Source organism: Henckelia pumila, chromosome 3 (assembly GCF_033568475.1).
Source record: "Henckelia pumila isolate YLH828 chromosome 3, ASM3356847v2, whole genome shotgun sequence".
Taxonomy (NCBI): domain Eukaryota; kingdom Viridiplantae; phylum Streptophyta; class Magnoliopsida; order Lamiales; family Gesneriaceae; genus Henckelia; species Henckelia pumila.
In genome coordinates, this window is record NC_133122.1 from 25,685,718 (window position 1) to 25,704,600 (window position 18,883).

Below are 18,883 nucleotides of genomic sequence, written 5' to 3' on the forward strand. Positions count from 1 at the left end.
CGAAGTCAACCTCTGGATTTGTATTCATGCTCAATGGCGGTGCTGTCTCTTGGAAGAGTTCCAAGCAGGACACCACATCGGATTCCACCACTGAGGCAGAATACATTGCAGCATCAGCTGCTGCTAAAGAGGCCGTTTGGATGAGGAACTTCGTCCAAGAGTTGGGCATAATTCCTGAAGCTGTTGGTCCAGTTCCGGTGTACTGCGACAACACTGGTGCCTGTTGTGAAAATTCCTCGCAAGCGTACGAGTGTCAAGTTTTAATATAGTGAATAATTCAGATATCGATCCCACAGGGAGTAAAAATGAAAATATTTAGTGCTTGTAATTAAAATAGTCTAAACTTTATCTAAAAAATCAATATTTGAGAAATTTGCAATAAATAAAAATAATCAGGATAATTTTGATAGCACACACACAACTTGCAAGATATAATCAATCAGATAAAATTGGTCTAGAGGTATAGATTTCACCTGGTTTCAACAACAGTCAATCCTAAATGATTAATCTTCATGAATTCCAATCAATTAATAACCAAGAACACTTGCGTATATTATTTCCCTCTTCCGAGCAACAAATAATGTTTATCAACTACAATTCAATTCCAATATTCCTATTAAGAATTTATCGCAGTGATCTATCACAAAACAATGTTCTTTTTAAAAGCTCTGTTAAAATCATACACTCTCCCGAGCTGTATAAATAATTAACAGTGCAGTTTCTAATGTCCTATTCAAAATCCCCTCTTTCGAGCAATGATTTCAAATAAATATAACAAATCAATTATTGATCAGATAATTGAAAAGACAATCAATTCTAGAAAAAACAATTAATCTAGAAGAAACTCAATTCAATAAAATCAAAAATTCATAAAAGCGTCTACACCAGGTTTCATATGACCTCTAGACTATAAAAATTTAGTTCATAATAAAATTATGAATAAACCAAAACATGTTCAAAAATCCAAACATATATTCAGAATTAAATAAATAAAGATAAAAGAAACAAATCCGTCGTCGACGCCGTGTCCGGTCGATCAAACTCCGTCTTTGTTCTTCAGATAAGCTCCAGAAAATCCTCCAAAAATCTTCACAAGTTCCCGATCAAACTCTGATATTTTGTGTGATTGTGGCGGCTCTCCCCTCCTTCAAGTCTGATTCAATTCTTTTTATATCGTGTGAAAAAGCCCATCCAAAAAGCCCATAGAATACTTGCCCAAGATAATAAAATTTTCAACTCACGATCGGAGCGGGCGCTCTAGGAACGGCACGGGCGCGCCTTAATCTCGACTTCAATTCTCTCGCTTCAACAAAAACCAAGCGCGATAGCTTTCCTCTTCTCCTCATTAGCGCTAAATTAAGCGCTGACTTTTAAGCCCAATAAGAAAGCCCAACACTATTCTTTCTCTTCTTTTGTCTGATCGTTCTTTTCTTTTCCTTTTATTCTTATTTTCTCTTTCTCTTCCAACTTTCTCTATTTTCTTCACAAATTCTCATTTTTCATCACTTTTCCAAATAAATTCAATAATTCTCTGCAAGCACAAAAACAACACAACACAACATAAATCTGTTCGAAACAAGCAATTAACAATTAAAATCATATATAAATTAAGTGTATAAAATACACTTATCAGTGCCGTTGCTCAGGCAAAGGAACCAAGGTCTCATCAAAGATCCAAACACGTACTGAGAAAATACCACATCATCCGAGAGATTGTGGAAAGAGGAGACATCACTGTCGAGAGAGTGGCCTCTACAGACAATATCGCTGATCCACTTACTAAGCCCTTGCCAGGACCATTGTTTGACAAATATCACGAAGCAATGAGATTACGTAGTAAGACTAGTTGGTTTTAGGGCAAGTGAGAGATTGAAAGAGTGGGTGCCCGGTTAGCCAACTTGTGGCTAAGGGCTTTTATGACTCTATGTATAAAAAATCTTTATTTAATATAATTTACATTCATTAATGGCATTTTCTTTATCTTTCTTCATATTGTATATTTGTTTGGAGTGCGCGGCTTTCAGATCAAACAAGATTGATACCCGGTGCAGCGGAAGTTTAAAAATATTTATTATATGGAACGATTCCATATTGGGTATCAAATCTTTACGATTAAATTACGTGTGTGTAAAAATTTAAATAACAATTATAAAATTTTTACCTTTAATCTCGTATCGAGATTTTGGACACCAACAGATTTCTCTGCTCTTGTTGTATCTCCCTGGAACCGATGGATGAACTGTTCTTCAATCAGGTCCACGAATAGAGATTTAATCCCTCTGATAGATTGCACTAGAAAATCTATCAGAAGTTTTCTACGAAGAGATTAACGAATTTGATTCGTTAAACCAGACTGTAATTCAAAATCACAGGCTGGATTTTTCTGACCGAGAGAGGGAAGGGGGGCGGCCACACACGTTAGAAAATTACTTAGGTTTTCGAAAATTGTGACCTATTGTGTGTAATTTCTGTACTGCAATAACTTATTTATAATGTAGGCCACTAACAGCTTAGGGCCCATTAGTCATAAGTTCAGGCCCGACAAGCAAAGCCCGCATGTTCAAAAATTAATATAAAATTCATCGTGACTCCGATTGATAAACCGATTTTACCAATGTGCACAGAAACCATTTCTGCACCTTTTAAAGTCAAGATAAATTTTTCTGAATCCGAATTCAGTGATTTCCAAAAATGGCCATCCCTATGTCATTTTAGGAAATCTTACTCCTCTACTCTTAAATAAGAAGTCCAACTTCTTCGTTCATTAAATTTAACTCTTTAAATTTAACTATCTCAACGGGGATTAAAAATCCATTACACTGTGTGACCCTCAATGGTTCAGGGATACAGCTAGCCATGGGCTCACAACTCCTTGTGACTCGGAACAACAATTTCCGACTTGCCCATCGAATCATGGTATGAGCGCCTAGCAACATCGCCCCATGATTCCCTAGGTATCACTGATAGTGCCTACAAGAACCAGTAGATTTTGGTTAGCGTACAGTACGGTCCCTTCATCCAAATATCCCGATCGAATCAACAACCATTGGTATATCGAGAGTCGCTCGAGATTCGATAACTATGCAATACATCTTGAAGATCAAATAGTGACATCGCATGTGCTACTAAGAAACCATTTCTTAAATCACATCATGTACTCTGGCCAGAGATTCGTCACACTAATATCTCCTCAAATCGCATAGGATATCCACACTCGCAAGTATGTGGTGAATCCTTGACAACAAAGCATCGACTCCTATATGTGTTGTAACTGTACCCAATCCCGACACCTGATGACCCCAATAGAGTCGGTAAACGAGTCAAAGCACAGTACTAGCATATAGAGTCTCAATGATGTCTCAAGTAGTAAGGACTAATGGTGTACAACCAAAACCGCGGACTATATCCACTCGATAAGTGATAACCACTTGGAAAGTCCGGATAGGGTAGTTCGATCATTCATCATATGAATATCCATTTGAATGCTTCGAACATCTCTATGTTCCCTACCAATGAAACGTGGTACTCTGCATCGCAAATGCTAGTCTCACACTCGAGCGATCCTTATCCTTATTATCGGACGGCTCAATCGACTAGGAACAGTTTAGAATATACAGTGACTATAAGATGTGTTTCATGATAGACATCCCATGTTCTACCACATCTTACATACACTATAGTATATTCAAGGTCTTTATCAAAACAACAATAGTATATCACAATATAACAATATGAAGAAAGATAAAGTCATTGCCATTAATAAAAGTGTAAATTATATTAAACAAAAGATTGTTTATACAAAGAGTCATCAAAGCCCTTAGCCACAAGTTGGCTCACTGGGCACCCACTCTTTCAATCTCCCACTTGCCCTATAGCCAACTAGTCATACTACGTAGACCCATTGCTTCGCGATGTTTGTCAAATAATGGTCCTGGCAAGGGCTTAGTAAGTGGATCAGCGATATTGTCTGCAGAGGCCACTCTTTCGACAGTAATGTCTCCTCTTTCCACAATCTCCCGGATGATGTGGTATTTCCTCAGTACGTGTTTGGATCTTTGATGAGACCTTGGTTCCTTTGCCTGAGCAACGACACCCGTGTTGTCACAGTACACCGGGACTGGACCAACAACTTCAGGAATGACGCCCAACTCTTGGACGAAATTTCTCATCCAAACGGCCTCTTTAGCAGCAGCTGATGCTGCAATGTATTCAGCTTCAGTGGTGGAATCCGCTGTGGTGTCCTGCTTGGAACTCTTCTAAGAGACAGCACCGCCATTGAGCATGAACACAAATCCAGAGGTTGACTTCGAGTCATCCACGTCACTTTGGAAGCTAGAGTCGGTATAGCCTTCCAATTTTAGTTCTCTTCCTCCATATACCATGAACATATTCTTAGTCCTTCGTAAGTACTTAAGAATGTCCTTCACGGCTTTCCAATGCATTTGACCGGGATTAGCTTGATATCTGCTCGTGACACTCAGAGCAAATGCTACATCCGGTCTGGTAAATATCATCCCATACATGATACTACCTATGGCTGACGCATATGGTACATGTGTCATTTTCTCTATCTCTTCATCAGTCTTGGGACACATAGACTTGGATAGAGAAACTCCATGACACATGGGTAGATGTCCTCTCTTGGACCCATCCATTGAAAACCGTTTCAATATGGTGTCGATGTAGGTTGATTGAGTGAGTCCTATCATTCTCTTAGATCTATCTCTATAGATCTGTATCCCAAGAATATAGGATGCCTCACCCAAATCCTTCATCGAAAATCTACCTGATAACCATATCTTTGTTGACTGCAACATCCCTACATCATTCCCAATGAGTAGGATGTCATCAACATAAAGTACTAAAAATGTCACAGCATCCTTAACTACTTTCTTGTACACGCATGGTTCCTCCGGATTCTTGATGAAACCAAAATCCTTTATTGTTTCATCAAATTTCTGGTTCCAACTTCTTGATGCTTGTTTTAGACCATAAATTGATCTTTGAAGCTTGCATACCTTATGCTCGCTTCCCATGGATGTGAACCCCTCAGGCTGCTTCATATAGATTTCTTCCTTAATGTCTCCATTAAGAAAAGCAGTCTTCACATCCATTTGCCATATCTCATAGTCATACCAAGCAGCTATGGCAATAAGGATTCTTATGGACTTGAACATTGCAACTGGTGAAAAAGTTTCATCATAGTCAACTCCTTGTCTTTGAGCATAACCTTTTGCCACCAATCGCGCCTTGTAGGTCAATACCTTACCATCAGGCCCAAGCTTTCTCTTGTAGATCCATTTACACCCTATTGGAACAATTCCATCGGGAGGATCTACTAAAGACCAAACTTGGTTTGTATGCATCGAATCTATTTCCGACTGCATAGCTTCAAGCCATAAATTTGAATCCGCATCAGAAATTGCTTCTTTGAAGTTTCTTGGATCACATCCAACATCGGGTTCATCTTGATCCCCTTCAAGAAGAAGACCATATCGAATAGGAGGTCTAGAAGTCCTCTCGGATCTTCTAGGTATAGGCGTGTCCAGCAATGGTTCCTGAGGTGTAGGATCGTTATTTTGTATTTCGGGTTCTTCTCGAATTTCTTCGAGTTCCATCATCTCGCCTTTCTTATCCAATAAGAACTCCTTCTCTAAGAAGGTGGCATTCCTTGAAACAAACACCTTTGTTTCAGCAGGATAATAGAAATAATATCCGATTGAATTCTTCGGATACCCTACAAAATAACATAAGCTGGATCGACTATCCAACTTATCTCCCACTGTCCGCTTCACGTAAGCTGGACATCCCCAAATCCTCAAGTACGAATACTTAGGAGCTTTGCCATTCCATAACTCGTATGGTGTTTTGTCCACTGCTTTAGTGTGGACGTTGTTCAACAACAATACCGCCGATTCAAGCGCATAGCCCCAAAACGAAGGTGGAAGCTCAGTGAAGCTCATCATGGATCGAACCATGTCCAACAAAGTTCGATTACGACGCTCCGATACACCATTAAGCTGTGGTGTCATAGGAGGAGTCCACTGAGAGAGAATCTCATTCTCTTTCAGATAGTCCAAAAACTCGGTGCTCAAGTATTCTCCACCTCGATCCGATCGAAGTGCTTTAATACTTTTACCTAGCTTGTTTTCTACTTCAGCCTTGAATTCTTTGAACTTTTCAAATGCTTCTGACTTATATTTCATTAAATATAAATACCCATACCTTGAATAATCATCAGTAAAGGTAATGAAGTAGGTGTGGCCATATTGAGTCCCAACTCTAAATGGACCACAAACATCTGTATGGATCAAATCCAACAGATTTTGACTACGCTCAGGTTTCCCCTTAAAAGGAGATTTAGTCATTTTTCCTTTTAGGCAGGATTCACAAGTAGGTAGAGAGTTAATATCAGACATATCAAACATGACCTCTCCCACTAGCTTGTTCATCCTCCTTGAGGAAATATGACCTAGCCTAGCGTGCCAAAGGTTTGCCGGGTTTTGGCTATCGATTTTCCTTTTGTTTGTTGTTGCCGGTTTATCAACATAATTTATTGGAACGTCTTTTAGTTTTAAGTTGTATAGATCGTTTTCAAGTTGTCCATTTCCAATTAAACATTCATTCTTGTAAATATTGCAAATCCCATTCACAAAATTGCAAGAATAACCATCTCTATTAAGCATAGAAACAAAAATAATGTTTTTAATTAAATCCGGAACAAATAAAACATCTCTTAAAAGTAACTTAAAACCGTTCTGCAAAATTAAATAAACATCTCCCACGGCTTTTGCTTCAACTCTGGAACCATTTCCGAGCCTCAGCTGGGTCTCACCCATCCTAAGCCTGCGACTTCTTGTCATCACCTGCAAATCATTGCAAATGTGAGATCCACATCCGGTATCCAATACCCAAGAAGTAGTATTAAGTGAAACATTTATTTCAATATAGAACATACCCTTTGCAGTTCGCAACTGCTCTAGATATTCCTTGCAGTTACGCTTCCAATGACCGGGCTTCTTGCAGTAATGGCAAACATCCTTGGATTTTTCCATGTTTGAAGCCTTTGTCTTGTACTTCTTCTCGGGTTCGACTTTCTTGGGTGGGGCAGAACGTTCACTACAACAAATATCCTAATTAACCACACTAAAAAGACAACGGTTTTATACACAAACTGTTGTATTTTGACCTTTGACAACGGGTTTTACGAAAACCGTTGTGGTTGGCCCTTTTTTTAATGAAAAACAACAACGGTTTTTAAAAACCGTTGTCTATGTGCGTTTTTTTTGAGGTTTAAGACAACACGTTTTATAATCCGTTGTGGTTGTTATTTTTTTATTTATTTTTATTATTTTAAAAATTATACACAATATAATACATATAATAACCTATATACCACACGAATTCAGGCTTAAGTGAAGAAACGAAATAAACCCCCAATCCCTAGCCAAACCCGTCTCCCCCTTCAACCCAGCTCACCTCCCGTCGCCCCCTTCAACCCAGCTCACCTCCGGCGCCAATTGGTCGTTGGAAAATGGTCGTCCGACCTCCTTGCATCTAGCCCAAGCCTTAGCAATGCCAATCGTGACTTTAATCATGAGTTTAATGCTTGGATCGGAACTTCAGTGTCGCAACTATCACTGTGTAAGTTTCGTTGCTTTCTTCTCTTGCTTCGTTCTCAAGCTTCGTGGTATTTTAGTAGATGTTGAGGTCTAGATTTATTGTTGTTTGGGCTTTCAATGAATGTGGAGAAAAGGGTTAAAAATCATTTAAGTGGAGCGTGCACGTCTCGAAATGATTGTTTTTGTCCGATAATTTCAGGTTGCTGCTTGCTTAATCGTGATGGTGAAACCGAATAAATTTTGTCTTTTCTGCTGCATAGATTATTGACGAACTAATTTGAGTATTTTCGATACTGATTAGGAAAGATGCCGTAAAATTTGGGTTTTGTGTTCTCTTATTCTTTCTTCTTGGTTTATTGATATTGTGTTCCAGGTTGTGCTGCGAATACAAATATTTTGCCACCTCGGTACCTTCTAGCCTGTGTTTATGTTCATGTTTCAATTGTTTCGTCTGTGGTCAGGAAATGCTGAGAAGCTATTGAGCAAGCGAATCAGTGCTCTTGTTTGACTTACCATGACGGGACTGATTTTGTTGCCAGTATTGTTTTTACTCTTGGTAGAGAATGGGATATCCGTAGAATCTGTTTCTAGCTATTTACTCAGGCTTGGAAGCTATGACATAACTAGACCAGCAGCTGATGTTAACGTGATGGGATATGCTAACATGGACAAGACTGCATCTGGTGTTCACTTCAGGTTGTGAGCTCGTGCTTTTATTGTGGCAGAGCCACAGGGGAACATGATTGCTTTTGTAAATCTTGATGCTTGTATGGAATCCCAACTAGTGACAATAAAAGTCCTCGAGAGATTGAAGACGAGGTAGTTATTTCTTCTTAAACAACTGGTCTCTTCTATGTTTGCTATATATAGCGGAACCCAAGTCGTGGTGAAGATGAGATCACTAGCATATTTTGAAAAGGGTTATAACCTTGCTATGTAGTTTTTTATGGGGTGTAATAGTAGTTTCGTTAATTTTGTGCTATTTGATGTGAAAGATGTTCATTTTTGCTATTCCAGGTACGAAGGTCTCTATAACGAGAACAATGTAGCCATCAGTGGCATCCATACCCATGCTGGCTATGTTCAATATGTTGTGTATATTATAATTTTTCTTATTACCTTTTGCAGCTTCTTAGTATTTTATCTCGTTCCTTTAGAGACATATACCACAGGATTTCCTCGGGGCAATGGACAGGGTCTTACAAACATTTTTTGAGCAGCTAAACTTTGTCTTCCGAGTCCAGTGAGTGCAACTAGTTATTATATAGTTTCCTCTGTATCTGAGCATATTAGCATGTTGCATTATTTTTAGAGCTTAGATCTTCATCCAGTTTAAAGAAACTTTATTGCTTATTCGTTTGATTTATCTAGTAAACAAATTTAATATATGTTTTTGTGTTTTGAAAAAAAAAAATATATATGTCTTTGTAACTTTCTTGTTGCTGTTCGCATGTTGCATTATAAATGTTGTATAAATGTTGTATAAATTTGTATATTTATATCTGTGTGTGTTGTATAAAACAATGCCATCAATCTGAAGTTCTTGTTGGCAGGTACGTTTTGTAAGTTCGATTTCTTTACTGGAAGATCAGTCGTCGCATTGGCATTTGGAAATTATATCAAGGGAGTGCTACTATGGCTGGAAAACCAAAACCACAACCGCAACCGCAAACGGAACCGCAACCGCCGCAAACTCAACAAATTAGGTTCAGAATTTTTGATGGAACGGATATATGTCATGGGGTCTACCCACTTTCAACTACCATTGATACTATAAAAGAAAGGCTTCTGGCAGAGTGGCCTCAAGGTTGTGATTCTTCTGCTCTAAGTTTCTGTGAATTCTTTCTTGCAACAAAAAACAATCGTAGTACTCATGCTGTAGTGTCTAGTTATGTGCTAACAGTGTTACGTGGCGTATAAAATTTCTTACGCCGAAGAAAGTGAATGAACTTGTAACAGATCGATGTGTCATGGAAATATGATATATGGCTTGTGTTGTGTGCACTGTGCTAAACAATATCTAAAACTTTTCTTGGCTTTCAGTTTGTTTTCGAGCTTGGCACTTGTATTTGACTGCTCCAGCTAAGTTCGAAATTTATGTTTCTTTTAGGTAAATCGAGCATACCAACTTCCGTGGACGAAATAAAATTGATGCATGCTGGGCGTTATCTCGTGGGCGGAAGGACACTTGGTGAATCTAGATTACGTATCGTTCCCGGTCAAGTTGTTACAATTCTTGCAATTGTGCAACCTCCTGAAGCCAGACAGAGGACTGGTGGTATGTGCTTCGTTCCCTCCATTAAATAACAAAAGTTGTGATGCAAAAAATATAATTGTGTCACTATTGCATCTATGTATGTTAATATATATATGTATATATATATATATATATATACACACGCACACACACATATATCTTCCATGTTCATCTTTTAATTTCATGGTTTGGTGGTCGATGAAATGTTATTCTAGTAGCTGAATTGGTGTTTATCCGTAAATATTATAAATGTTGTATAAATTTGTATATTTATATCTGAGCATATTAGCATGTTGCATTATAAATGTTGGATGCAACTTTTCTTGTCTTGCGCCTTACTGTGTTGATATGTATATGTGTTGTTTAAGTGTATATAAGTTTCCATTGCTTGCTCGCTCGCTCACAGTACTGGTTGCCCTTGTCTTTGCGACATCTTTGTTCGTTCCGTATTTACTGTTATTCTTTGTTTGTTCGGCTATGTTTCTCCTATGGATATATAGAAGACAGAAATAATAAACTCTTTTTTTTTTGTTTCAGATTCACCGGTGGATGTTAATCAACGATGAAACGAGAGTTCCAGTTTATTTATAAAAATTAGTTCAATATAGCTTTATTTTCTATTTTCTAGTGTGCATTGAATTAGAATTAGAATTTTGAGTGTGTTGTAATATTGAAATTGTATATTAAATTTTATTTTTGAAATTTTAAATTTTGAATTATTTATAATATCGAAAATTTGTATTTTAATTTTTTTTTTGTTTTTTATTTGAAAAACGACAACGGATTTTATCCGTTGTCTTTTCTCTTTAAACCGTTGTCGTAGATCAAAATTCTTACAACACAAATAGTTACAACGGATAAAATCCGTTGTCTTTGAAGAAAACAACAACGGATAAAAACCGTTGTTGTTGAAGGTAAAACCGTTGTCGTTGAAGGAAACGACAACGGTTTTAAAACCATTGTCGTAGATCAAAATTTTTACAACACTCATAGTTACAACGGTTTTTGACCCCTACGACAACGGATAATATCCGTTGTCGTTTGCCATTTTTTTTGTAGTGGTTTCTTACCCTTTGTACTTGGCCCCTTCTTAGCAGAAGAAGAGGAGCCCACCAAGAAAGCCGGTTTATCCTTCTTTAATGTGGATTCATATGTCACAAGCATATTGACCATCTCTTCAAGGGAGGCCTCTATCTTGTTCATATTGAAATTTACCACAAATCCGTCAAACGAAGAAGGAAGAGACAGAAGTAGTAAGTCAACGTTGAGTTCATGCTCCAACACCAAATCAAGGGTTACCAACTTCTGTATGAGCCAAATCACTCGTACCCCATGATCACGGACCGAAGTCCCTTCACGCATGCGACATGTCATTAGCTCCTTTACAGTAGCGAACCTTTCAGCCCTCGATTGAGCCCCAAAAAGTTCCTTGAGTTGAACGTGAATGTCAGCAGCATTCACGGTGTCCTCAAATCGCCTCTGGAGTTCATCAGACATCGAGGCTTGCATATAGCATTTGGTCTTGATATCATGGTCCCACCATGTATCAAGTTTGGCTAACTCTTCCGGACTTACGTCAGCTGGTGCTTCCTTCGGAGGAGATTTCTCTAACACGTAGAGCATCTTCTCCGAAGTCAAGACAATCTTCAACTTACGGAACCATTCCGTATAGTTTGCGCCAGTCAACTTATTTTGTTCGAGGATCGAGAAAAGTGGATTACGCGAATTCATTGTATGAAATACTGAAAAGAAACAGACAAATATCAGTGATTGTTTAAGCAATTTACTAAGACATAAAATAGGCGAAATTTATTTTATGAATCTCACTCCCACTATTTTAACGATTTCACTACCCTCTAGTGAAAACGGAAAACTGTTTTCCTTAGTGAGAACATGGAGTCCAATTGACAAACTTATAGTCCCGAATAATATCAGCCAACCATAATTTTCAAAAGGTAGAGCCCAATTGCTTCCAAAGCAACCTCCACGTTTTTACCTCATGTCCAATAAGGGCCCAATAATATGACGCCGATTATTGTGACATGTCAAGATGACCCATCAATATTAAGTTGTGATGGACGGTCGCCATGTGGATCCCCCAATAATATGAGCCGATCCCATGGGAGTTCCACCCAACTTACAACATGTGTCGATCCAATGTACAGCTTTCCGACGAACGGGCCCCCCCAATAATATGAGCCGGACCGTATCCGCGGGTAGCATCTCATACATTGATCGTTGATGGAAGGTAGGAACATTTAAACAAATTTAAATTTCCTTTATTTATCTTGATATCAATTTTAAATCATATTTAAAATGAGGGATTTTTAATTATAAAAATTTGTCTCATCATTTTTAAAATTTTGTATGCTTGTCGGATTCACACAATTTTGTCTAAAACATGCATACAACTATAATATCACATATTATATAGGATGATCGATTCCATTTCTAATCGACCCGTGGTTGCCAATCACGAGTCTTAGTCCAATCCTAGGTAATATGCAGTATGAAATGCAATCCTATTACATTTGCTTCCAATTTACATTTCTTCTGTCTTTATTGTCTGCTGGGCCCACCTCCATCTTCAAATCTTGATCTTCCACTAAATCTAATGTATTTACAATAAATAACAATGACAAGTAGGGGATACATTTTTAAGGGGTGGGAACGGGCCATAAACCAAGCCCACTTTTATTACATATGACATTCATATTGGGCCATAAACCAGGCCCATTAATAAAACCAACAACAATAAAACAAATGTAAATTCCTAACATACACCTACAAAATTGGTCATGGCAATCGATCATCCTTATCCAATAACATTTAATTCAAAATTAATTTATTGGATAACATGCAATGGCAATTTAAATTTAAAAAGATAAAATCATATCTCATACATAAAATCTTATTTTACATATAAAATCATATTTTATCTTTTTATCAAATAAAATCATATTTTATCTATAAAATCCAATTTTATACATAAAATCATATTTTATACATAAAATCATATTTTACTCAATATATCCATAAGATCATATCTTATCATCAATTGTACCAAAAATTAATTAATTTCAAAATTCAATTAAAGGATAAAATATTAAAATTTTCCAAAAATTCAAATTTATCCAAAAATCAATTTTAAAATTTTCGGACTCGAACAATTCGATTCGACGCCTCGTGGACCAATCAAAACAATTTTCGATCGAACCAAAAAAAGAATTTTAACATATTAAAATTTAATTTAAAAAATTAAAAATAATTTTTCCCGCGGGCCGCCCGGGACGTTCCCGGGCCGGGCAGCCCGGCTGCCCCTAGGGCAGCGACGATCGCTGCCCTGGGCAGCGTCGTGCGCCGCCCTGTGCAGCGCCCAGCGCTGCGCAGGGCAGCGCCGTGCGCTGCCCGGGGCAGCGACCATCGCTGCCCGGGTTTTTGCCCGAAAAAAAAATATATTTTTATTTTAAAATATTTATTTTGTTTCAAAAACCGAGGCTTAAAAAAAAATTTTTGTACAATCGATTTATTTAATCGCTTGATCTGAGCAACCTGGCTCTGATACCACTGTTTGGAGTGCGCGGCTTTCAGATCAAACAAGATTGATACCCGGTGCAGCGGAAGTTTAAAAATATTTATTATATGGAACGATTCCATATTGGGTATTAAATCTTTACGATTAAATTACGTGTGTGTAAAAATTTAAATAACAATTATAAAATTTTTACCTTTAATCTCGTATCGAGATTTTGGACACCAACAGATTTCTCTGCTCTTGTTGTATCTCCCTGGAACCGATGGATGAACTGTTCTTCAATCAGGTCCACGAATAGAGATTTAATCCCTCTGATAGATTGCACTAGAAAATCTATCAGAAGTTTTCTACGAAGAGATTAACGAATTTGATTCGTTAAACCAGACTGTAATTCAAAATCACAGGCTGGATTTTTCTGACCGAGAGAGGGAAGGGGGGCGGCCACACACGTTAGAAAATTACTTAGGTTTTCGAAAATTGTGACCTATTGTGTGTAATTTCTGTACTGCAATAACTTATTTATAATGTAGGCCACTAACAGCTTAGGGCCCATTAGTCATAAGTTCAGGCCCGACAAGCAAAGCCCGCATGTTCAAAAATTAATATAAAATTCATCGTGACTCCGATTGATAAACCGATTTTACCAATGTGCACAGAAACCATTTCTGCACCTTTTAAAGTCAAGATAAATTTTTCTGAATCCGAATTCAGTGATTTCCAAAAATGGCCATCCCTATGTCATTTTAGGAAATCTTACTCCTCTACTCTTAAATAAGAAGTCCAACTTCTTCGTTCATTAAATTTAACTCTTTAAATTTAACTATCTCAACTGGGATTAAAAATCCATTACACTGTGTGACCCTCAATGGTTCAGGGATACAGCTAGCCGTGGGCTCACAACTCCTTGTGACTCGGAACAACAATTTCCGACTTGCCCATCGAATCATGGTATGAGCGCCTAGCAACATCGCCCCATGATTCCCTAGGTATCACTGATAGTTCCTACAAGAACCAGTAGATTTTGGTTAGCGTACAGTACGGTCCCTTCATCCAAATATCCCGATCGAATCAACAACCATTGGTATATCGAGAGTCGCTCGAGATTCGATAACTATGCAATACATCTTGAAGATCAAATAGTGACATCGCATGTGCTACTAAGAAACCATTTCTTAAATCACATCATGTACTCTGGCCAGAGATTCGTCACACTAATATCTCCTCAAATCGCATAGGATATCCACACTCGCAAGTATGTGGTGAATCCTTGACAACAAAGCATCGACTCCTATATGTGTTGTAACTGTACCCAATCCCGACACCTGATGACCCCAATAGAGTCGGTAAACGAGTCAAAGCACAGTACTAGCATATAAAGTCTCAATGATGTCTCAAGTAGTAAGGACTAATGGTGTACAACCAAAACCGCGGACTATATCCACTCGATAAGTGATAACCACTTGGAAAGTCCGGATAGGGTAGTTCGATCATTCATCATATGAATATCCATTTGCATGCTTCGAACATCTCTATGTTCCCTACCAATGAAACGTGGTACTCTGCATCGCAAATGCTAGTCTCACACTCGAGCGATCCTTATCCTTATTATCGGACGGCTCAATCGACTAGGAACAGTTTAGAATATACAGTGACTATAAGATGTGTTTCATGATAGACATCCCCATGTTCTACCACATCTTACATACACTATAGTATATTCAAGGTCTTTATCAAAACAACAATAGTATATCACAATATAACAATATGAAGAAAGATAAAGTCATTGCCATTAATAAAAGTGTAAATTATATTAAACAAAAGATTGTTTATACAAAGAGTCATCAAAACCCTTAGCCACAAGTTGGCTCACTGGGCACCCACTCTTTCAATATTGTGATATACTATTGTTGTTTTGATAAAGACCTTGAATATACTATAGTGTAAGTAAGATGAGATAGTGAATAAAGAGAGATCACTATTATGAAACACATCTTATAGTCAATGTATATTCTAAACAGTTCCTAGTCAATTGAGCCGTCCGCTAATAAGGATAAGGATCGCTCGAGATTGAGACTAGCATTTGTGATGCCAAGTACCACGTTTCATTGGTAATGGACATGGAGATGTTCAAAGCATGCAAATGGATATTCATATGATGAATGATCGAACTATCCTATTCGGACTTTCCAAGTGGTTATTATTATTTGAGTGGATAAGTCCGCGGTTTTGGTTGTACACTATTAGTCTTTACTACTTGAAACATCATTGAGACTCTATATGCTAGTACTGTACTTTGACTCGTTTACCGACTCTATGGGGTCATCAGGTGTCGGGATTGGGTACAGTTACGACACATATAGGAGTCGATGCTTTGTTGTCAAGGATTCACCACACGCTTGCGAGTGTGGATATCCTATGCGATCTGAGGAGATATTAGTGTGACAAATCTCTGGCCAGAGTACTCGATGTGATTTAGGTTACTTGGTTTCCTAGTAGCACATGCGATGTCACTATTTGATCTTCAAGATGCATTTCATAGTTATCGAATCTCGAACGACTCTCGATGTACCAATGGTTGTTGATTCGATCGGGATATATGGATGAAGGGACTGTACTGTACGCTAACCAAAACTTACTGGTTCTTGCAGGCACTATCAGTGATACCTAGGGAATCATGGGGCGATGTTGCTAGACGCTCTTACCATGATTCGTTGGGTAAGTCGGAAATCGTTGTTCCGAGTCATAAGGAGTTGTGATCCCACGGCTAGCTGTATCCCTTAACCATTGAGGGTCACACAAGTAATGGATTACTAAACCCCGTTGAGATAGTTAAATTTAAAGAGTTAAATTTAATGAAAGAGAAGTTGGACTTCTTAACTAAAGGGAGTGGAATTTCCTAAAATGACATAGGGATGGACATTTTTGGAAATCACTGAATTCGGATTCAGAAAAATTATCTTGACTTTAAAAGGTGCAGAAATGGTTTCTGTGCACATTGGTGAAATCGGTTTATCAATCGGTGTCATAATGAATTTTATATTAATTTCTATAATAACGGGCTTGGCTTGTTGGGCTTAAGTTATGGATTGTGGGCCCTAAGGAGTTAGTGTCCTAATACAATTATAAATTAATTCAGTCTAGAAATTATATATAAATACATGTGCAGGGTTCGAAAATATCACTTTTTCTCATCTTGGATTTTCGAAAACACATAGATTAATTTCTACTTGGTATTTTCGAAAATCACATAAAATAAAAGGAGGTTTTTTTCGAAAATCCTCTCTCCCTTTTGAGAAAATTTAGTCTGTGATTTTTTTGAAAAGTCACTTTCTGAATTGACAGATCAAATATGTTTATTCTCTACGATAAACATCTGATTGATTTCTAGTGCAATCAATCAGAGGGTTTCTGTTTTCTATTCGTGGACCTGATTTCGGATATTGATCGAGCGAGTCATCGGTTCCCGGGATTTACAACAAGAGCAGATTAAATCTGTTGGAGTCCATAATCAAGCCTTAGCTTGAAGAGGTAAAAATATTTAATTGTGATTTTTTATTTTTACTTGCAAGATTTTAATCGTTTGGATTTGATACCCACGATATGGAATCGTTTCATATCAAAAAATAAAATTTTAAACTTCCGCTGCTCCGGGTATCACATCCGTGTGATCAGAGAACGCGTGTTCCAACACAACGTGTATGTGAACATGACATATGAATATAAAATCATTAAAACATATATCATGCCACGTAAATGCAACATATAAACATGTATACTCGTTGGATTTCTCAGTCAGTACTTACGTACCTCTATTAGTAGATCAAGTCTATCAGAGTTTAGGTTCCAAGCCTACAGTCAAATATATATCGTATCATTAATCATGCTCTACAAGCCTTAACTAAGTTAACATATACTCCTATAAATTAAATAGGATTCTCGGACCATACCTTCGCCCGTCGTTAGCCCGCTGATGTCGAAACCCTAATTTATACTCTTAACTGGATGTTATTAGTCCAGTACCTCAATTATATCATCGAGCCCTCAATATACTACTGATCAAAGAAGGGAAACTCGGAATTTGTGATCTAAATTATCACCCGAGGACCCCTATTTATAGACCCAAATTCTAGGGAGTTCGGATGGTCCGATCCAGGGTTTGGATCGTCCGAACTGTGCATGTCTGCCACGTCTCTGCGCATTGAGTTTGGACCACCCGAACTCGGGTTCGGATTGTCCTATATCTACACGCGTTGAATTGCCTTGCTTAGTTACTGATCCACATCATCGGAACGTCCGATCTGGAACTTTGGATCGTCCGATCTGCCACGTGTCAATCATCCGCATATCCAATCATCGTGCCATATCATCGGATCGTCCGGATGGTCCGATGTGTCTTGCTACGTTTCAATCCATTATGACTCATCAAGCCCAAGTTGGCTGCTGGGGTTCGGAACGTCTGATCTTGTCATGCTTCCGAAGACCTTCAGTGCCTCCGAACTGGGTGCAGTTCGGATCGTGCGATCTCTGGTTTGGACCGTCCAAACTCACCAATATTTTCAAAGTTCAGAAATCATATTTTAATCTCATTTAATATCTTGATCACGTGATTAGTAACCTCTTAATCATGTTTATCATTTAATTAACTTAAAACAGGGTACGAGTTACTACATTCTCTCCTACTTAAGAAATTTCGCCCTCGAAATTTAAGTTTGGGTAACAATCAAAGAACTAAACATCCAGATTTATTCATAAGAACATATTGTACATGTCATACGTATACTTAAAATATATTGTACATGTCATACGTATCAACAAAATACACAGCAAATAACTCAGGATGTTCTATCCGGATTCGGCTCTCAAGTTCCCAAGTTGCTTCTTCAACACATCTACGTTTCCATTGTACCATTACCAATGATATGCGTTTATTTCTGAGGACCTTCTCTTTCCTGTCAAGAATCTTGAGGGGTCATTCCACGTATGACAAATCAGGTTCAAGTTGCACGTCAGTCCGATGTATCACATGTGGCTCGTCAGCTATGTATTGCCGAAGCAATGATACGTGGAAAATATCATGGATACCAGATAGATATGGCGGTAAAGTTAATCGATAAGCCACATCTCCTACCATTTTCAGTATCTCAAATGGTCCAATATATCGTGGTGAAAACTTGTCTTTCACGCCAAAACGCATTACCTTAAGAAATGGTGATACCTGAAGAAAAAACATATTCTCCAGGCTCAAAGTGCAATGGTCTTCGAAGGGTGTTAACATAACTTGCTTGTCTGTCTTGGGTAGCTTTAATCCTTCGTTTGATCAAATCTACCTTGTCCACAACTTGTTGCACCAATTCTGGTCCCTCCACTTTTCGTTCACCAACCTCATCCCAAAAAAGAGGTGTACGGCAACGACGACCATACAATGTTTTGAAGGGAGCCATACCGATGCTTCGGTGATAAATATTATTG

General features: G+C 38.0%; 1 protein-coding gene across 5 annotated transcripts; it reads left to right on the forward strand.

Moving 5' to 3' along the window:
• Positions 1-7,423: 7,423 nt before the first annotated feature.
• Positions 7,424-10,541, forward strand: LOC140892762 (membrane-anchored ubiquitin-fold protein 3-like). 5 transcript variants are annotated; one of them, XM_073301746.1, is made up of 6 exons: positions 7,424-7,644; positions 8,084-8,441; positions 8,640-8,865; positions 9,176-9,429; positions 9,733-9,900; positions 10,417-10,541. In XM_073301746.1, exons 4-6 carry the CDS (start codon positions 9,258-9,260, stop codon positions 10,443-10,445), a joined length of 369 nt encoding a protein of 122 aa, XP_073157847.1. In that variant the 5' UTR covers positions 7,424-7,644; positions 8,084-8,441; positions 8,640-8,865; positions 9,176-9,257; the 3' UTR covers positions 10,446-10,541. The 5 variants fall into 5 exon arrangements, with proteins under 5 accessions (XP_073157847.1, XP_073157848.1, XP_073157849.1 ...); XM_073301747.1 differs by having other exon boundaries at positions 8,751-8,865; XM_073301748.1 differs by having other exon boundaries at positions 8,780-8,865.
• The last annotated feature ends 8,342 nt before the right edge of the window (positions 10,542-18,883 follow it).